This window comes from Henckelia pumila, chromosome 4 (genome assembly GCF_033568475.1).
Source record: "Henckelia pumila isolate YLH828 chromosome 4, ASM3356847v2, whole genome shotgun sequence".
Classification (NCBI taxonomy): Eukaryota; Viridiplantae; Streptophyta; class Magnoliopsida; order Lamiales; family Gesneriaceae; genus Henckelia; species Henckelia pumila.
Genome location: NC_133123.1, coordinates 228,693,314 through 228,715,866, shown reverse-complemented (window position 1 = coordinate 228,715,866; position 22,553 = coordinate 228,693,314). Strand labels below are relative to the sequence as shown.

The window sequence follows — 22,553 nt, the reverse complement described above, 5'->3', positions numbered from 1 at the left end:
TAATCAAGGATTACACTATAGTATAACTAAATTTACACTACAATAACACTATAGTATAACTAAAATAACACTAGCATTACATTATAGTTTAACTAAAATTACACTAGGTTAACACTATAGTATAAGTAAAATAACACTAGCATTACACTATATTATAACTAAAATTACACTAGGTTTACACTATAGTATAACTAAATTTACACTACAATAACACTGTAGTAAAACTAAAATAACACTAGCATTACACTATAGTATAACTAAAATTAAACTTGGTTTACAATATAGTGTAACTAAATTTACACTACAATAACAATATAGTATAACTAAAATAACACTAGAATTACACTATAGTTTAACTAAAATTACACTAGGTTTACACTATAGTGTAACTAAATGTACACTACAATAACACTATAGTATAACTAAAATAATACTAGAATTACACTATAGTATAACTAAAATTACACTACGTTTACACTATAGTATAACTAAATTTACACTACAATAACACTATAGTATAACTAAAATAACACTAGAATTACACTATAGTATAATTAAAATTACACTAGGTTTAGTATAACTAAATTTACACTATAATAACACTGTAGTATAACTAAAATAACACTAGCATTACACTATAATATAACTAAAATTACACTAGGTTTACACTATAGTATAACTAAATTTGCACTACAATAACACTGTAGTATAACTAAAATAACACTAACATTAAACTATAGTATAACTAAAATTACACAAGGATTACACTATAGTATAACTAAATTTACACTACAATAACACTATAGTATAACTAAAATAACACTAGCATTACATTATAGTATAACTAAAATTACACTAGGTTTACACTATAGTATAACTAAAATAACACTAGCATTCCACTATAGTATAACTAAAATTACACTAGGTTTACACTATAGTATAACTAAATTTACACTACAATAACATTGTAGTAAAACTAAAATAACACTAGCATTACACTATAGTATAACTAAAATTACACTAGGTTTACAATATAGTGTAACTAAATTTACACTACAATAACAATATAGTATAACTAAAATAACACTAGAATTACACTATAGTTTTACTAAAATTACACTATGTTTACACTATTGTGTAACTAAATTTACACTACAATAACACTATAGTATAACTAAAATAATACTAGAATTACACTATAGTATAACTAAAATTACACTACGTTTACACTATAGTATAACTAAATTTACACTACAATAACACTATAGTATAACTAAAATAACACTACAATTACCTTATAGTATAACTAAAAATACACTAGGATTAAACTATATTATTACTAAAATAACACTAGCATTACACTATAGTATAACTAAAATTACACTAGGTTTACACTATAGTATAACTAAATTTACACTAAATAACACTATAGTAAAACTAAAATAACACTAGCATTACAGTATAGTATAACTAAAATTACACTAGGTTTACACTATAGTGTAACTAAATTTACACTACAATAACAATATAGTATAACTAAAATAACACTAGAATTACACTATAGTTTAACTAAAATTACACTAGGTTTACACTATAGTGTAACTAAATTTACACTACAATAACACTATAGTATAACTAAAATTACACTAGGTTTACACTATAGTATAACTAAATTTACAATAACAATATAGTATAACTAAAATAACACTACAATTACACTATAGTATAACTAAAAATACACTAGGATTAAACTATATTATTACTAAAATAACACTAGCATTACACTATAGTATAACTAAAATTACACTAGGTTTACACTATATTATAACTAAATTTACACTAAATAACACTATAGTATAACTAAAATAACACTAGAATTACACTATAGTATAATTAAAAACTTACACTACAATAACACTATAGTATAACTAAAATAACACTAGCATTACACTATAGTATAACTAAAATTACACTAGGTTTAGTATAACTAAATTTACACTATAATAACACTGTAGTATAACTAAAATAACACTAGCATTACACTATAATATAACTAAAATTACACTAGGTTTACACTATAGTATAACTAAATTTGCACTACAATAACACTATAGTATAACTAAAATAACACTAACATTAAACTATAGTATAACTAAAATTACACAAGGATTACACTATAGTATAACTAAATTTACACTACAATAACACTATAGTATAACTAAAATAACACTAGCATTACATTATAGTATAACTAAAATTACACTAGGTTTACACTATAGTATAACTAAAATAACACTAGCATTACACTATAGTATAACTAAAATTACACTAGGTTTACACTATAGTATAACTAAATTTACACTACAATAACACTGTAGTAAAACTAAAATAACACTAGCATTACACTATAGTATAACTAAAATTACACTAGGTTTACAATATAGTGTAACTAAATTTACACTACAATAACAATATAGTATAACTAAAATAACACTAGAATTACACTATAGTTTAACTAAAATTACACTAGGTTTACACTATAGTGTAACTAAATTTACACTACAATAACACTATAGTATAACTAAAATAATACTAGAATTACACTATAGTATAACTAAAATTACACTACGTTTACACTATAGTATAACTAAATTTACACTACAATAACACTATAGTATAACTAAAATAACACTACAATTACCTTATAGTATAACTAAAAATACACTAGGATTAAACTATATTATTACTAAAATAACACTAGCATTACACTATAGTATAACTAAAATTACACTAGGTTTACACTATAGTTTAACTAAATTTACACTAAATAACACTATAGTAAAACTAAAATAACATTAGCATTACACTATAGTATAACTAAAATTACACTAGGTTTACACTATAGTGTAACTAAATTTACACTACAATAACAATATAGTATAACTAAAATAACACTAGAATTACACTATAGTTTAACTAAAATTACACTAGGTTTACACTATAGTGTAACTAAATTTACACTACAATAACACTATAGTATAACTAAAATTACACTAGGTTTACACTATAGTATAACTAAATTTACAATACAATAACACTATAGTATAACTAAAATAACACTACAATTACACTATAGTATAACTAAAAATACACTAGGATTAAACTATATTATTACTAAAATAACACTAGCATTACACTATAGTATAACTAAAATTACACTAGGTTTACACTATAGTATAACTAAATTTACACTAAATAACACTATAGTATAACTAAAATAACACTAGAATTACACTATAGTATAATTAAACTTACACTACAATAACACTATAGTATAACTAAAATAACACTAGCATTACACTATAGTATAACTAAAATTACACTAGGTTTACACTATAATATAACTAAATTTACACTACAATAACACTATAGTATAACTAAAATAACACTAGCATTACACTATAGTATAACTAAAATTACACTAGGATTATACTATAGTATTACTAAATTTACACTGCAGTAACATTATAGTATAACTAAACTAACACTAGCATTACACTATATAATAAATAAAATTACACTAGGTTTACACTATAGTATAACTAAATTTGCACTACAATAACACTATAGTATAACTAAAATAACACTAGCATTACACTATAGTATAACTAAAATTACACTAGGTTTACACTATAGTATAACTAAATTTACACTACAGTAACACTATAGTATAACTAATATAACACAAGCAATTACACTATAGTATAACTAAAATTACACTAGGATTATACTATATTATAACTAAATTTACACTACAATAACATTATAATATAACTAAAATAATACTAGAATTACACTATAGTATAACTAAAATTACACTAGGATTACACTATAGTATAACTAAAATAACACTAGCATTACACTATAGTATAACTAAAATTACACTAGGTTTACAATATAGTATAACTAAATTTACACTACAATAACACAATAGTATAACTAAAATAACACTAGCATTACAATATAGTATAACTAAAATTACACTAGGTTTACACTAGAGTATAACTAAATTTACACTATAATAACACTATAGTATAACTAAAATAACACTAGCATTACACTATAGTATAACTAAAATTACATTAGGTTTACACTATAGTGTAACTAAATTTACACTACAATTACACTATAGTATAAGTAAAATAACACTAGAATTACACTATAGTTTAACTAAAATTACACAAGGATTACACTATAGTATAACTAAATTTACACTACAATAACACTATAGTATAACTAAAATAACACTAGCATTACATTATAGTATAACTAAAATTACACTAGATTTACACTATAGTGTAACTAAATTTACATTAAAATAACACTACAGTATAACTAAAATAACACTAGCATTACATTATAGTATAACTAAAATTACACTAGATTTACACTATAGTGTAACGACCCACTGTATCAAGATGGGTCTTTTCAGCGTGCTTATGTCCTCACTCACACGCACCCTGAGAAACTTCCCAGGGGGTCACCCATCCTATAATTGCCCCAAGTCAAGCACGCTTAACTTTGGAGTTCTTATGTGATGAGCTTCCGAAAAGAAGATGCACCTTCTTGATATGAGCAGTACATATGAAATCTTTTATACCCTCCTCAACTATGTAGTCTCATACCTACACAGTCTCAGAATCCCCTCTCATTCCGGCACGGGATCGATTCATTCATGTCTCCCTCCGCCTAGAAGCCTACCAGGAGCCGCTCATTGTCCGTGCAACCTCTTGGCACCGGCGATCACTCCCTGCCTCCTCAGCCCCGGGCGTCACATGCCCACCAGCTTCCGCTTGGTTCGTCCCCAAACCATACCGTACTAAGAGAGGTCGGCTTTGATACCATTTGTAACTAACCCACTGTATCAAGATGGGTCTTTTCAGCGTGCTTATGTCCTCACTCACACGCACCCTGAGAAACTTCCCAGGGAGTCACCCATCCTATAATTGCCCCAAGTCAAGCACGCTTAACTTTGGAGTTCTTATGTGATGAGCTTCCGAAAAGAAGATGCACCTTCTTGATATGAGCAGTACATATGAAATCTTTTATACCCTCCTCAACTATGTAGTCCCATACCTACACAGTCTCAGAATCCCCTCTCATTTCGGCACGGGATCGATTCATTCATGTCTTCCTCCGCCTAGAAGCCTACCAGGAGCCGCTCATTGTCCGTGCAACCTCTTGGCACCGGCGATCACTCCCTGCCTCCTCAGCCCCGGGCGTCACACACTTGGTACTCGATTGCATCTGAGTACAGCTTATCATCCTCAGACCGATGGACAGTCAGAGCGGACTATCCAGACGTTAGAGGATATGCTTCGAGCAGTAGTGCTAGATTTTGGCACTAGTTGGCAGGATTCTTTGCCTCTTGCCGAGTTTTCTTACAACAACAGTTTCCAAGCGAGTATCGGTATGGCGCCTTTTAAAGCTTTGTACGGTAAGAAGTGCCGATCTCCGTTGTTTTGGGATGGTTTGTCCGAGTCACCAGATTTGGGACCGGATATGCTTCGAGATATGGCAGAGCAAGTAAAGATCATTCAGTTGAGAATGAAGTTAGCTCAGGATAGACAGGCAAAGTATGCGAATGTCAGACGTAGACCTCTGAGTTTCGAGCAGGGAAACCGAGTTTTCCTTAAGATTTCTCCTTTCAGAGGCACTGTCAGATTTGGTAAGAGAGGGAAGTTATCTCTGAGATTCATCGGACCGTACGAGATTCTCGAGAAATTAGGCGATCTTGCCTACAAACTTGCACTTCCTCCGTCTTTATCTGGTATTCACGACGTTTTTCACGTCTCTATGCTACGAAAGTATCATCTAGATCCTTCTCATATCCTTCATCCTGACGAAGCCGAGTTAGACGAGACTCTGAGATACTTTGAGCGACCAATTCAGATCCTTGATCGGAAGGAGAAGCAACTCAGAACCAAGTTGATTTCGTTGGAGAAAGTGCAATGGAGCCATCACGGAGTCGAAGAAATGACTTGGGAGACAGAATCCGTTATGAGAGCGATTTCCAGAGTTATTCGGATGACGTGAGTTCTTCTTACTGTCTTTTGTCTTTTATTCTATCTTATGAGTTGTGATTCTTATTGATTTCGATGACGAAATCTCTTCTTAGAGGGGGAGAATTGTAACGCCCCATTTTTATCTTAATTGAGCTTATTTGAGATAATCAGAGTTTTCAAAATTCGATGGTCGTTTTGATATTTATCAGGGACTATTTTGCAAATTTTTCAGGGACTAAAATGCAAATAATAGATTTTATATATTATCTACACATTGTTTGACTTGTCTAAGCACTCACTCTTCTTCCCCAACACGCCTAGACTCCATTGAAGGCGCCCAAACGTGACTCCAAGCTTCCTGATTTCAGTCCGAGCTCGATCAGTCCATTGAAATTTAATTCTGAAGGCAGATTAGCGATCACGGCAGTGAGAGCTCCGTTATATCGTAAGTATTTCTACGATCAGATACATTCTATTTTTTGGATGTTGTTAGAATCGATTGAGTTTTGAGTATGTTGTTCTTGGCAGAGTTCTGATCGTTTATTCTCAGTCGGTTTTGAATTAGAGCGTCGTTCGAAATTGTTATTATTTTTGGAAGTTTATTCGAAAATTTGGAGTTTGAGATTTGATGGGTTTACAGTATTTTTGTTGTATTAACATCGTTGTGAGTTAGTATCGTTGTTATACTGCTGTCTGCGTTTCCGATTTGTTCAGTTTATAATTGTTATGCCGCCGGTTTGAGTTTTAGAGATTTTGAACCGTTTTGTGTTGTTGAACTTTGGCTTGTGAGTTGATCGTCGTTGTTAATCTTCTTTGCCTCCGTACAGATTCGTTTGGAGTTTGTCGAGACCTGTGTTAGCAGCATTGGATGTCGAAGAGTTGGACGAAGAACGGTAAAGAGATTACATTGAGTCGTTGTTGTTGTTAGGTTGTATAGTTTCTGATATAACCTTTTATTGTAACTTATCCAGAGTTGGAGCTATTGCATTGAAAGGTAAAAGCAGTCATCGTTAGCGGGATAGCATACTCGGGACAGTTGGTTCTCGAGTTTCCCTTAAAATCACATATTTGCATCAATACTTGTTCTAGCATGTGGAACTTGTATTTTGTTGTTGATTGAGTTCTTGTTATGTGGCTTATGTTTAATGTTCCTTATGCATTCATCTTGAGCCAAACTTTTGGGGCTAATTGCATCAACACCCCCTGTGAAAAGTCTAAAAGACATAAAACCCCCTGTGTAAAATTAATAGCATGTTAGACCCTATGTATTAAAAAAATTAGCATAAAACCCCTATGAGAAGGTATAAATATGCCCGAGTTTGTATAACATAGGGGTGAAATATGCTACATTTTAAAAAACTGAGGGATGCATTAGCCTATTAATATTTTTAAGGGGTTTTATGCCTTTTAGACTTTTCACAGGGGGTGTGAATGCAATTAGCCCCAAACTTTTGATTTCAGCAGGCAGAACAGCCCTTTTTAATTAGACATTTTGGGGGCTATGTTGTGAGTGGTCTGGGTTGTAGATGTTCACCTAGTGTCAGCATACTCCTCATAGTCGCACCAAAGTCTAGAGGTATGAGATACGTGGAACCACCTCGATCGGGAGAGTCGGTGAGTTTTTACGTGATCTCATCCTCGGGATCCCAAAAGCAGCGCAGCAATCCCTTATTTATCAGAATTGATATCCCGATTTTAAAAACATGCAAATTATTAGCTTTGATTTGATTATGTTGTCTTGAAAGCATGTTGTTGATACATTACTTGTATTGCTTGTTATGTTGTTTTACTTGGAATATCTTTCTCACCGGAGTTATTCGGTTGTTGCTTTGTTTTGTATGTGTACTTGGCAACAGGGGGCAGGATCAAGTCAGCGAAGACCTGGTTAGCAACAAGAGGGAGAGTTAGTAGTGGAACTTCGGTTTAGAAATGAAATTGCATGCCAATCTTTGAGAGCTTTTTAGACTCGAATTGTTGTTGAATCTTGTTGTATTGAATAAGTCGACTTTGGTTATCGAATATTGATGTTTGCATGTTGTAATATCTAATTTGAATTGTTGTTGAAAGTTGAAAAAACCTATTCTGTTTTCTGATGTTTTTCTGGGTTCAGGGTGCGCTCGATCGCACGAGCGCAGCCCCTTTTATTCTTGGACAGAAGAAAGCGCAGGAGGGCGCGCTCGATCACACGAGTTCATGTGATCGAGCGCGGCACCTCCAATTTCCCGGCAGTGTGTTTTGTTGGATGGCGCGCTCGATCGCACGAGTTCATGCGATCGAGCGCTGCAACTTTGAAAAAAAAAATTATGTCTTATCTTTTGGATCTTGATTGATTATCGATAGGATTAACTCTTGATTAGACGATTAGAATCGAGGTCTCACAGTAGATATATCGAAATTCATTGTTGATGTAGTCCCAACTATCTGTTTCTTCTCAGGAGGGCTCTGACCTTCAGCCCGAGTGAGGGCACGCTTTAGAGTATGTCCTCGTTGCTGCTCGTGGGAGAGTGAGTCTCTCTGTTTTGGCCCATTCTGGCTCTCCTCGTCCACAGGCGTGGACTTTTCTTTTGTGGTTCTTGCATGATCACATTGGTATCATTAGTCCCAGCGGGATGGAGCTTCCTCCTTATCTTTAGTAACAAGGTTCTCTTTTTTATTTGTATAAAGTAGGCCCCACATCCCTATGGTACAGGATGGGGGTAGGGATGACAATTTCCTCCGAACCCGATGGGGAACCCGATATCCGACCCGAACAGAGGAGGGTATGAAGGCATTTTTTGAACCCGATTAAATTAATAGATAAATGGGTATGGGGATCTCGTAAATGGGGATGGAGGAGGATGTAGTGGTATCCTACCCATATCCGATTATATATATATATATATATACATATTAATTTATATTAAATAAATGCTAATTTAATTTTTTTTTTGTTGAATTATGTTAGTTGGATGAAATAATGAAAATTATTAATATAAAACTAATGCTATTTTTTAGAAGTTTTATTTTTTATATAAGTCTTTGGTTGTAAATTTTCTTCGATGTTTCATTTTTTTAATATCTTAAAAATTTTGATATAAAAATCTAGTAAATAAGTATAGTTTTATCAAATAATTAAAATTTTAAAAAATTATTTTTATGGAGTATATACAATAAATGGGTATATGGATAAGGTATGGATATCCGATCATCCGACGGGTATGAGGATGAAGATGGAATTAAATATCCGATAGGTATGGATATGGGGATGAATTTAATAAATGGGGATGGGGATGAAGGCACGATATCCTACCCATACCCGACCCATTGTCATTCCTAGGTGGGGGTTGTCTTAGGCCCACGGAGAGGGAGAGTTCCTTATGTTGGGTGAACCCCTTGCAATTATGGATCCCACGTGATGTTCTTCGCGCACTCTGCTACTTTATTTCCCCGTGTGTTATAATTGCACTGGCGAGTTGCGTAGTTTATTACTACCAGAGAGCATCCATGCCCCATAGGCTAAATTTCTCTTATCTGTATCTTTCTCCGCAAAAAATCCAATCCTTCCACATGAATAACAAAAGTCCGTTAAGCATTCGTATGTTCGCCTATACCAACGCCAACACATTGTTTTAAAGGTTCTTTGAGGGAGATTTTTACCTGAATTCTTGCAAACCTGCCCATAAAGTTTCCACCCACTCCTCAATCTGGCCTATGCGTGTTCTGCTGTGATTCAGGATTTGTTTATTCATTGAACCCATAGTGTAACACTATCTCCAACCACGGTCCGTCATATAGAACCCATCTGCGATCCGTTGATGATTTAAAGTCCACCAAAAATATGTTCCTCAGTATCTACCTTGTGTATTGTTTGCATTTGCTGACGAAAAGTATCTCGATCAAAAACTTTCGGTCTGTGTCGGCATGGGACAGCTTCATCTGTTCTACAAGTCGTCCAAGATCAATAGTATCCATGATCCTGTGGTAAACCAACACCCAGATCTGTTTGCTAGAAATCAGGCGATGTGCCTTGCAAAGGGCAAGAAGACAGCTCAAAGTAGGTTTTAGAGAAACCCAAGGAGACAGATATTATAATAGATGATATATCAAATCTTTGTGTTAACCAATCATGATCATTCTTCATTCCAAGGATGAGTAAAGTGATTAGGTTGTGTTATGTATGAGAAAATATTTGGCAATTAGAATGAATACATTATACGATGATGATGATGCACTTTTTTATGTAAATGAAACCTTTTCAGCGTCAACGAAGTCTCATGTTCGAGACCCAATCGACCCAAAAATATATATACAACTCCAGTGAGATCACAAAATTCATCAACCAACTTAAGAATATGGAGTATCAAGTGTTAATAGTTGCTCTCTTTAGTTGGCTTGGCAGAAGCAGGACTTCTCCCAAATTGGAGAACAATAGGTTTGCCTTTTAGTGGATATCCATTTGCTGCATTCTGCAACAGATCATGTACAATAAATTCAACCTCCAATCTACATATTATTCAATAACTGAAGGAAAACAATACATAATCCCACTCATCCAAAAGTTCTATAACATATACCCAATCAAAAATGAAAGCAAAGAAAATAATAAATTCCAGTGCCAAAAAACATACCAGCGCATTGTGAGCAAGTTCAACCGTCGGGAATGTAACAAATGCTTGGCCCCTCATTCTGCCTTCCTAAAACCAGAGGTGGTGTAACACTTTAGTTGCAAACATGTAAATATATAACAGATGGCAGGAAACTATCTTGCATTTTACTAGGCTGGAGACTCTGCAAGAGTTTTGCATCACAAACCTTTCCATTTTACAACCTCCAATACACCACTAATAATTTCTCCATTAATGCCGCATTTGGCCAGATATTTCATGCATAATGTAAAATTATGGAACTTCTCCTATCTCATGTCATTTAGTTTTAAAACGCAGAATGGATGCTTAAACTTCTAAGGCAACAGCTAATGGAACTGCTTCCAACACTGTTCTTTTCATTGATTGAATACTGAATATGCCACTTTTCTACAAAAAAACAAATAAGCATTATATCTGACACACATAACCAGAACCTTAGACATGTACATTTGCCGGGTAGGCTCTACAATTATAGAGTTTTTCTCCTTTGCGGGAGAGTGGAAGAAACTTACAAAAATAAACCTATGCTTAAAATACTAAAATAGCTAGATATTTTTTGGTTGCCAGTCTAGAGAGGGAAACATATATCACCTGCATCAATTTAATAAGTAGATTAGACTTGGCTTCGTCAATGCTTCCAAAAAACGATCCTGTATAAAGATAAGAACAGTGAAGATTCCTTCGAGGGCAAAAATCAAACAGCAAAATACAAGATCTCCAAGTGTTTTTTCTTTCATTATATTTAATACAATAACTATGTGTAATGGAAAGAAAATAAATTTAATGAAAGACAAATAAGCTAGGTAAAAAACAGTTCAAAACTCACCAAATATAAAGTAGAAGTCATCAACAACTACATCTTTAGCCAAGTTCTTCACATATAAAACAGGAGCAGGATCCCCAGTAGTATAATTCTGTAAGAGAAAATAAAAACAGCAAAAGGTAAATGTCCACCAATATCGATGAAGTTTTCAAAGAATAATCTCGGGAGATAATAACTATCATATCAGATGGAAGATTTTTGCACACGTCTAACCAAAAGTACTGTCTTCCTATAAATGTCATTTCTAGGAAATTTTCACGCCCCAACAGACTCTGTCCTAATTCTTTGATTTAAGCAAACCAACTCCCATCAAATGTGCCACTAAGGAATGCACTAAAATGGAGGAAAAGTGGATGCCTTGATATCCAGGAAAGTGCTACACGGAGCCAAATAGTAGTAAATGTGGACACCTTTTCCTTATTTTTTTCAATACTGAAGAAAATAGATATAACTCATCAAAAATATTTCAAAACCATCGTGAAGAGTTTTTCCCTTGGCGAAATTATCTTTTCTACAGCATTGAAGTATAATTCATGTGCAATTGCATAACTATCAATCTTCTAATTTTTACTAGTCCCATCACCCATGCAAGGACTTGCAGACAATTTGATGTCTAAAATACTAGATAAAGTCTCTAAAGTGCATCTGTTAATCTGTCAAACACTCATCTTTTATGAAAACCATTAAAACAAGCAACTCTACAAGGCCATCTTTAGGTTCTTCCTAACCGTGGAGTAACAATTCAACTTCATAGCTGTTTCTTGAGTCCCGACCGTCAGCTTCAATCCCACATACTACTGAATATAGGAGTTAGATGGATCATGATTTTCCTGTCTATTCTTATTTACAAGTTAAAAATTCTTAATATGTCAATTTTGTTTTTACAACAACAAATTACATTCTGGAATCAGGTTTCTAAAATGCTGAGGAGAAGACTAATCTAAAACTTAATCCTGCAATCTTTTCAAACGAAGATATTGGAAAGCAAGGAGGGCAGGGATTGTTTTCATCCAGTGACCTTTGGCGCTCACTGATTGATAATAGTTCAAACTCGATCCTAATTCATGAACAATACTTCATTCCTAGCAGTACATTTATAACTAGGAGAGTTTGCCTAATCTTTAGTTAAATAACTGATGTTAAAACAAATAATATGAATAATACCATTAGTAAGTATTATAGTATTTAAGAACTGACATTGTGGGATAGTCGGTAAATATATTTCTATATCATTGTAATTATTTCATGCACTACCAGAACATAAATTTTATGAGCTGAACCAGTTTTCATTGACTAAGGACCATGGAGGGTGCATAAATTCATAAAAGCAGACATAAAACAGTTAAATTTATCATCCAAAGTAACAAAATCCTAGTTGGGACTTGGTTGTGTTGATTCCAGACAGATAATTATTAATAGGAAAAAGAACAAAAATTATAATGAATTGATCAACGGGTAGAAGAACAAATTTGATACCTTAAACCTAGGAAGTGATAAAATTTCCTCCGGAGGTAATTTTCCACTATTTAGTTCCTCTAGTGTAGCATAATGTTGCCGATCAGAATTCCCTTGGATCGTTTCTTGCAATTCCGTCACGGTATCATCATCTTTCTTATCAGGTTGAATCTGCTTTGGTGCTATTCTTATCTACAAACATACAAGTGCTTAAATTACAAATTTTCTATAGAAGAAAATCAAGTTACAATAGAATGTAGATGTCAAATGGTGAAACCTGCAGTAGAGGGTTCTTTCTTTTTAATATTGGCTTCTCTTTTGGCAATAAGGCTGCTGGTTTCAATCCAACAGTTTCGTGAGCCACGTCCTTATTGACAGCGGGGCCCACGATAGGTTGTCTCTTGATACGCTTTCGCTTAGGCATTCTCTCTCCCTGCACTTCCTAAACCATAACAAACACACAATTGACACCCACCAATAATGAATTTTCTATTATATGTAAAGCAATAAAGATTTTTAAAACTAGACCAAGAAACAAATGGAACAGCGATACTTCTGCATCAAACACAGAAAAACAGCTCTACCAGTATGCGTTCTCATGATGACTGATTGCAGATTTTGAAACATCAACCAAAATTCAAATGTGCTAAATGGCCTAAATCTAAAATGATTGTAGTTATGTGTTCTCTTCAAGAGCATAAAGCATCTCTTTTCCAGTAAAAAATGCATGAAGTTCTAAAAGGCTTAAGTTAACAACAAAATAAGGTATCATGAACACTCAGGTTTGAATATCACTTTTCATAATCCTTGAACAAAACAGACAGAAAACATGAAAAATGTCCTTACCTTAAGCTTTCCAAACGTGTTTTTTCAGTAAATGGTACTCCAATGAATCTCTTCTCGATGGCACAAAACTCAAATAAATTGGAAAGTGCATAAAAAGAACAGAGACAAGAGTAGATCACCTCATCCGATGACTCCATTTCTGACTCGCTGCCTGATAAATCTTCAATGTTAGTTTCTGAGGATAACGGGGGAGGAGGTGGTGGTGGTGGTGATGAAGGAGGCGGCGGAACAGGCACGGACCCTGGTAGAGGAGGAGTAGGCAGTGCCTTTCGGAAGGGAGCCGGAATATTCATTTTGTTCATTAAATGCAAAACCTGTATTGATGAATAAAAAAAGGATAAATAGAAGGAGAAAATGCAAGTGGGATATGAATTAAAAGGCGTAAAACTACATGTGACCTGTGTATAAAATCGGGGAACAGCAATAAGAGCATTGACTATGTTGGTCAGAATATGGCCATCAGGTGGTGGATATGCATATCTAACGAAACCCAGAGAAGCTATGGTTAGAAGATATACTGAGTGACACAAAAACTAGCATCAATAATCACATACTCAAAGTGGGGAGGAAATGAATAGTCGACACCAAGTTTTTCAGCAATGGGTTCACTCGGCCGCCTAAACCCATCAGAGAAATCTTTGGAAAGAGTAGAGGTTTTAACAGCAGAGGGGAGGTCTTGAATCTTGGTATTTTCAGCCACCGTGTTGCGAGCTCTCTCCACTGACAAAGCCTTGCCAAGAAACTGTAACCCATGAAGGTGTTTCTGAGCTTGAGCTGCCAAAGTTTCGTTCTTGAAATCAAGAAAAGCACAATTTTTCACCCTGCAAAAACAAAATCTTGTTCTTCTGAAAAAACAAAACTATCAACACGCAAATGATTGATGGATGAATAAGGAACCTTGCGGGGCGGACGGAAGAAGCGCCATAGTGGGAGAAGAGTCTTGAAAGAATGTCAGCAGGAATTGCCTCTGGAAGATGGCTTACAAACAGGCAAGCCGCTCTTTCTTCTTCCCCCATCACCTCAGCCATAGGGAAATTTAGGGAGATGGGAGTGGATTGTAAGGTATTTTAGTTTTTAAAAAAAAATACATAAGTCGATTTACTTGTGTTTTAAGGATAAATATATTGATTTTGGGTCTCTCTTATCGATTTTAGGTTTACCCTGGTGATTTTGAGTTTATCTACCCTGATGATTTTGGGTCTATCCCATTGTTTTGGGTCTTTCTTGTTGATTTTGGGTTTTTTGGTCAAGTAGACTCAATCCATTTTGGGTCTACCTTGTTGATTTTGGGTCTATCTCGATGATTTTTGGTATACCATGTTGATTTTGGGTCGACTTTGTTGACTTTAAAACATGAATCCAATAATTTCACTCGTGCATGTTTTAACATATAAATCCATTAATTTCATGAGTATGTCTATAATCGTACATGTTTTCACATATAAATCTATTAATTTCACGATTATGTTCTATAATCGTACATTTTTAACATATGAATCCACTAATTTGACAAATATGTTCTATAATCGTATATGTTTTAACATATGAATCCGCTAATATCACAAGTATGTTGACCTATAATCGTACATGTTTTAACATATGAATCAATTAATTTCACAAGTATGTTCTATAAAGACTAGTAAAAAAATGCACACGCTATGCGTGTGTAAAATAAAAGTTATTTTTAAACATGGAATAAGTGGGAGATTTAGTGGGATAGTTGAGAGGTTATGGATTGGGTGATCATGACTCACGTAATTGCAAAGTTGTGAGAGTAAGGATTGATGTATAAGAATTATTAAGATAGAAATGTGAAGAAAGGGTAAAATGAGAAAAAAAGTCGATGTCCTCAAACCAACAGTTATTCTAACCTACTCAACTATTATAAGATAGTAAAGATACATGTTTTAACATATGAATCAACTAATTTCACGATTATGTTCTATAATCGTACATGTTTTAACATATGTGTAAGGACCCGATGCTAATTACTCTATTATTTGGTTAGATTTGATAATAATAATTTTAAAGTGGTGAATTAAAATAATTAAGCCAGATAATTAAATTGTGTGTTAAAAATATGTATTAGAAAATATCGGTGTATAGACGGTATTAAAATACATATTTAATTTTTATGGCACACAAGAGTTGGAATTAAATTAACCGGGTCAAGTTTGGACTCAATTAAATATAGAACACACACAAAAGCATACAATATATTATTACATGCATTTCTCTCTCCTCCCAATCTTTATCGTGCGCTCTGCTCTTCTTTTCCTTTCATTTTTTTTCAATTTTCGTTGCCTTTGACCGGCGATATCTCCTCCGTCGTTGCTCCAAAAATTATTCCAAGCATAGTTCCAGAATCCTCGCGACGAGAGCTTTCTTTTAGTACCAATTTTGTAAGCTTTTATTAAACTTTTCGAAAACCCATCTCCGAACAGCCGCCTCCTTCGCCGCCCCTAGCCGCCGTCCGACCGCCGCCTGAGCTAGGAGGAAGGTTGTGTGAGTTGTTTGGACCTTCAATTCGGAACTTTGAGGTATATTTCGAATTAGGGTTTGAATTTGGGAATTTTTGGTTGAATTCGAATCCAAATAATTGATATATTATTATTTGTTGGTTGTAGGTGCTATATTTGAGCCGATTGGAGGTATAGATCGAATTCCTTATTTTTATGAAATTATTTTTGAAAATTCAGTATGTGTATATTAGGGATTTTCGAATTATGGTGTTGAATTATTGAATGTTTGGGTCTTGGAATACCTTAGAATTAATATATAATAGTTCTGGTATTTTTGGGAATTTATCGGAATTTTTCAGAATATTAATTTGGGTATTTTCGACCCTAGAATCGAATATTTGAATTGTTTGGAAATTAAAGTATATGTTAGACTTGATGGAATGGTAATTGACTCAGGTTTGGAGTAATTAGGATTGCACCAAGTTTGTAAGAATTACTCTGGTAATTATTTGGCAATTAAGATACGAATTGATCGCTATCTTACAGCCTTTATGAGGATATGTAAAATTTCTAATTGCTATTAGATGTATTGGCTTGTTTATATGTTTTTATATGATGATTGTGATGAATGATGCATTGCATTCATATTGAGCCATTGTCCTCTTATTTCTGATATTGTTATCCACTCTTTGATGAGTTGTTTAGAAATCAGAGCTAGCGTAAGGGCCGCGCAGTTCTGCAGACTGTCCCCCTTGACGCGTACTGATGTAGGGCCGCGCAGTGTTTGAACTGTCCCCCTAGCACAGGTGGCCACATATTAGCTATTACTCTTTGGATCCAGATTTGATACCTGATGTTCGTTGGTACCATTCACGTGCATTGCATTAGTTGTTTTACATATCATTTATTTTGCTATAATTTATTTGATCTTCGTACTGTGGTTTGACCCCTGTCCCTCGGGACTGCTGTGGTTTTGTTGTTATTACCATGGCAGGTAATATAGGCGGTTCTGTTGCCTCTGGTGGTGCATCTGCCAGTGGATCCCAGAGAGGGTATTGAGTCGTTGTGAGTTCCCAGTTATTATATATTATTATTGGAGTTTTTATTAGCCGGGAAGATGCCCCTTGTATCTGTATTGATATTTTTACGACGTTGGAATTTGCTTGTTGATGTGTTTAGTCCTGGCCAATGCGGCTGTAGGTTATGTGTTGTCGAATTGGACACTATTTTCGAGTATTGTATTGATGTCTGAGTTTTTGATTTCCCTGATATGTCCGATTTACGGGGAGGTCATGCCGAATTTTTGGTAGGCCCAAAAGCAAAATTTTAACTCATTTTCGCTGTTTACATTAATTAATCCTGATTGTATGATCATTAAATACTAATCAGAAACGGGCCCTCACATTTGGTATCAGAGCATAAACTGGGATATGCTCGAAATAGAGTCTGGTACACTTGAGTCTAGGCACGAATGAGGATGATTGCGTATTTGTTTGACTACTTTCTCTTACCTTTTATTTGTTATTTGAATGATTTGATTTAGAGCTAGTAGTTAACTGGGCTTTGACTTTTAGTTAAGCTGCTTTGCCTAAAATTACGTTATCATCTTGTGCTATCTTTTTGCCTTAAGATTTGACCTTGGATTTCTTTAGATGGCCCCTAGACTTCGAGGTGGAAAAGGAAAGAATGTTGTCCAAGAATCTGGCGGTCAGAATAAGGTTGGTCTTGATGGAGTTTTGCGTGGGAAACGTGGTCGTCCTACGAGAAATGCAATAAACGATTTTGATACTGAAGTGGACCAGTTGGGCAATCAAGTGGATGAAATGGAGTTGGTGGTTGCTAGGTTTCAAAGATTGAATCCACCCACATTCAGTGGAGATGAAGGCAGTGAAAAAGCTGAATCTTGGTTGAGAGCCATGGACAACCTGTTCGGGTTGGTGCACTATAATTCTGAACGAAGGGTAACAATGGTGGTTCTACAACTGAAAGATACTGCTTAACGTTGGTGGGAGGCTATGAGAACAGCTCTGGTTGAGGCTGGTAAACCTGTTACTTGTGATGTTTTCTGCTCCAAGTTCCGACAAGAATATGCTCCACCTTCTTTTGTGGCAGAGAAAACATCTGAGTTCTTCAATCTGGTTCAAGGTGATTTGAGTGCTGCAGAGTATGCCAGAAAGTTGTCTTCATTGTTTACTTATGTGCCACACATTGCTTCTAAAGATGGAGATAAACTTGAAAAGTTTATGGAAGGACTAAATCAGAATCTTTACTCCTTGGTCTTGGCCAGCAACCCAGTTGATTATGCTGATGCGGTTGACAAAGGCATCAGACAGGAAACAGGGTTAAGAAGGGGTCGACCGCAGTATACGATGCAAGCACCCTCTGGCAGTGCACCATTTTCAGCAAACACCTCTTTTGCACCCCAGCAATCATTTCAGCAAACCAGGCCACAAAGATTTAAGCCTAAGGGAAAGCAATTCAAGAAAAAGTCATTTAGCACTTCCTCTAGTTCTGGTAGTTCTCGTGGTGGGGGATCTTCATGGGTTCCTAGAGAGTCTTGCAATAGGTGTGGAGGATGGCATTCATCCGATCAGTGCGTAGCAGTGTTTTAAAAGGCGTAGCGTTAGCCTGTAGCGTTTTTGTCCTGTGATAGTGTAGCGTAAATAGCGCAGCGCTTTGCGTAAGCTATTCGTGCACACCAATTATTTTATTAAAAAAATAAAAAATATACTTATATAAGTAAATAAGTGAGATAATTAAATAAGAAACCATAATAATTTAAAAAGTCTTACAACTAAATCAACATAATCTATCCAACTCTACGTTACTATCTTCATCAAGACTATCTATGGTTGGAAATTTTCTTCTATCAAAGTTTGTTGAAGCCACTACAGTCTACACAATGAATTTCAGGATCAATATAGTTCTCTTCCTCATCAATACAACTCAATCCTGCTTATTTTTGTGGACAAAAAATCCTTCCTTACCTTTGACCCTCTTACTGCTCTGCCTTGAAATCATCTAGGGTTCATCTTCACCTCTGAAATCAGCTTTAGAAAGTTTTGATTCTGAATTGACTCTAAGTTTTCTTTGCGTGAGGAATTCTGAATTGGCTCTAGGGCTTGGAATCGATTTGTACGTATAAGTTGTAGGTCAATTAAAGAATTCATGGGCTTTTTTCTTTTGGCCCAAAAAGCATGCGCTATTCACAGAAAAGCGTAATAGCGCACGCTATTTGGGCCAAGGCGTGATTCTCTGTCAAATAGCGTGCGCTATTTGTGTAAACTGCTATGGATTGAGCGCTATGTAGCGCTGGGCATAAAAATTGCGCTATAGCGCGCTTTTTAAAACACTGGTGCGTAGGAGTTCAGGGAGTTTGTCGTACTTGTGGCCAACCAGGACATTATGCAAAGGTTTGTCCTAGTGGGGGAGGACAGCAGCATTAGTCTTCTCAGTTTAGCCAGTTTCCTAGAGCTCCAGCTCCTCGACCTTTCACTCCTCAGTTTGCGCCGCAACCCAGTTTCTCCCAACCGAGAGGTCCTTCTCAGCAGCAGTTCCCAGGGCCTCAGCAGGCTAGAGTTCATGCATTGACTCACGACCAGGTTCAGGATGCACCTAGAGGGGTTATAGCAGGTATATGTTTTATCTTTGATCATCCTACTCGTATATTGATAGACACATGAGCATCTCATTCATTTCTATCTGCTGCATTTATTGTTGAGCATAAGATTGCTACTACCTTGTTGATTGATCCAGTGTCTGTGTCTACCCCTGCCGGTGTGTATTTGAGATCGCGTGAGATAGTGGTAAACTGTGTAATCCGTTTCGATGAAAGCATTATGATAACCAACATGATTAAGTTGTCTATGCCTGATTTTGACTGTATTATCGAAATGGATACTTTGACCAACTATCGAGCTACCGTTGACTGTTTTCATGGAGTAGTGAGATTCTGACCGTATGTTGGTGGTAAATGGAATTTTTATGGTGATGATTCTCGATCCCATATTCCTTTAGTGTCAGCCATACAGATGTTTGGGTTATTGTTTACTGGGAATGAAGGGTATTTGATCTATGCATTAGATGCTACTCAAGACAAGGGATTGAAGGTTTCAGATATTCCAGTGGTTGAGGAATTTCCTGACGTATTTCCCGAAGAGATTCCAGGCTTTCCGCCTCAAAGGGAAATAGATTTTAGCATTGATTTGATGCCAGGAGCAAATCCAGTTTCCAAAGCACCTTATCGATTAGCTCCAGCAGAATTGAAAGAATTAAAAGAACAGTTGCAGGATCTCCTGGAGAAAGGTAACATCAGGCCAAGTATGTCGCCTTGAGGAGCTCCTATACTGTTTGTCAAAAAGAAAGATGGATCGATGAGGATGTGTATTGATTACCGTCAGTTAAATCAGATCACAGTGAAGAGGAAATACCCATTACCATGTTGGAACACGGTCGTTCTCCGGATTGAAAAAGAAAGTGATACCCGGTGCAGCGGAAGTTTTAAAATTTTATATGGAACGATTCCATATGGGTATCAAATTCCTACGATTAAAATTGATAATATAAAATTTAAACAATATAAATTTTACCTTAAAATCTCGAAACGAGATTATGGACACCAACAGATTAAACTGCTCTTGTTTTATATCCCAGGAACTGATGAACGAACAATTCTTCAATCAGGTCCACGAACAGAAGTTTAATCCCTCTGATAGACTGCACTAGAAAGTCTATCAGAAGTATCTACGAAGAGATAGAACAGATATGATCTGCTAATTCAGACTGCAAATTCGAAATTCGCAGACTGAAAATTCTCTAAGACAGAGAGAGGGGGCGGCCGAAATTCCTAGACTTGAGGCTAGGATTTTTGAAAATCTGAGTGTAAGTTGTGTCTAATTTCTGTACTGCAATAACTTATTTATTATGTGGGCTGCTAACAGCTTAGGGCCCATTAGTCCTAAGTTCAAGCCTGACAAGCAAAGCCCGCATGTTCAGAAATTAATATAAAATTCATCGTGACTCAGATTGATAAACCAATTTCACTAATATGCACAGAAACCATTTCTGCATCTTTTAAAGTCAAGATAAATTTTCTGAATCCGAATTCAGTGGTTTCCAAAAATGTCCATCACTATGTCATTTTAGGAAATCTTACTCCATCTACTCTTAAATAAGAAGTCCCACTTCTTTATTCACTAAATTTAACTTTTTAAATTTAATTATCTCAACGGGGATTAAAAATCCATTACTTGTGTGACCCTCAATGGTTCAGGGATACAGCTAGCCGTGGGCTCACAGCTCCTTGTGACTCGGAACAACAATTTCCGACTTGCCCATCGAATCATGGTAAGAGCGCCTAGCAACATCGCCCCATGATTCCCTAGGTATCACTGATAGTGCCTGCAAGAACCAATAGATTTTGGTTAGCGTACAGTACGGTCCCTTCATCCATATATCCCGATCGAATCAACAACCATTGGTAAATCGAGAGTCGTTCGAGATTCGATAACTATGCAATGCATCTTGAAGATCAAATAGTGACATCGCATGTGCTACTAAGAAACCATTTCTTAAAACACATCATGTACTCTGGCCAGAGATTCGTCACACTAATATCTCCTCAGATTGCATAGGATATCCACACTCGCAAGTATGTGGTGAATCCTTGACAGCAAAGCATCGACTCCTATATGTGTCGTAACTGTACCCAATTCCGACACCTGATGACCTCAATAGAGTCGGTAAACGAGTCAAAGTACAGTACTAGCATATAGAGTCTCAATGATGTTTCAAGTAGTAAGGACTAATGGTGTACAACCAAAACCGCGGACTTTATCCACTCGATAAGTGATAACCACTTGGAAAGCCCGGATAGGGTAGTTCGATCATTCATCGTATGAATATCCATTTGCATGCTTTGAACATCTCTATGTTCCATACCAATGAAACGTGGTACTCGGCATCGCAAATGCTAGTCTCAATCTCGAGCGATCCTTATCCTTATTTACGGACGGCTCAATCGACTAGGAACTGTTTAGAATATACAGTGACTATAAGATGTGTTTTATGATAGCCATCCCCATGTGCCACCACATCTTACATACATTATAGTATATTCAAGGTCTTCATCTAAACATCTTATAGTATGTCACAACATAATAATATGATAAAAGATAAAGTAAATGCCATTATAAAAGTGTAAATTATATTAAACAAAAGATTGTTTATACATAGAGTCATAAAAGCCCTTAGCCACAAGTTGGCTCACCGGACACCC

The 22,553-nt window shown here is 35.4% G+C and overlaps 1 protein-coding gene and 1 long non-coding RNA gene across 4 annotated transcripts; one reads left to right on the top strand and one right to left on the bottom strand.

The window, feature by feature from the left end:
• Positions 1-9,217: 9,217 nt before the first annotated feature.
• On the bottom strand, positions 9,218-14,951 carry LOC140864293 (U11/U12 small nuclear ribonucleoprotein 65 kDa protein). 3 transcript variants are annotated; one of them, XM_073268386.1, is made up of 11 exons: positions 14,712-14,951; positions 14,369-14,635; positions 14,213-14,294; positions 13,934-14,128; positions 13,246-13,401; positions 12,990-13,160; positions 11,517-11,604; positions 11,282-11,340; positions 10,673-10,738; positions 9,702-10,510; positions 9,218-9,604 (listed from the first exon to the last, which is right to left on the bottom strand). In XM_073268386.1, exons 1-10 carry the CDS (start codon positions 14,840-14,842, stop codon positions 10,412-10,414), a joined length of 1,314 nt encoding a protein of 437 aa, XP_073124487.1. In that variant the 5' UTR covers positions 14,843-14,951; the 3' UTR covers positions 9,218-9,604; positions 9,702-10,411. The 3 variants fall into 3 exon arrangements, with proteins under 3 accessions (XP_073124487.1, XP_073124486.1, XP_073124488.1); XM_073268385.1 differs by having other exon boundaries at positions 13,246-13,410; positions 14,712-14,948; XM_073268387.1 differs by lacking the exon at positions 9,218-9,604 and having other exon boundaries at positions 10,424-10,510; positions 10,673-10,734; positions 13,246-13,410; positions 14,712-14,949.
• A 1,130-nt stretch (positions 14,952-16,081) lies between these two features.
• LOC140894468 (uncharacterized) lies at positions 16,082-16,848 on the top strand. Its single transcript, XR_012153837.1, has 3 exons — positions 16,082-16,354; positions 16,442-16,465; positions 16,733-16,848. It is a non-coding gene; the product is annotated as an uncharacterized lncRNA (long non-coding RNA).
• The last annotated feature ends 5,705 nt before the right edge of the window (positions 16,849-22,553 follow it).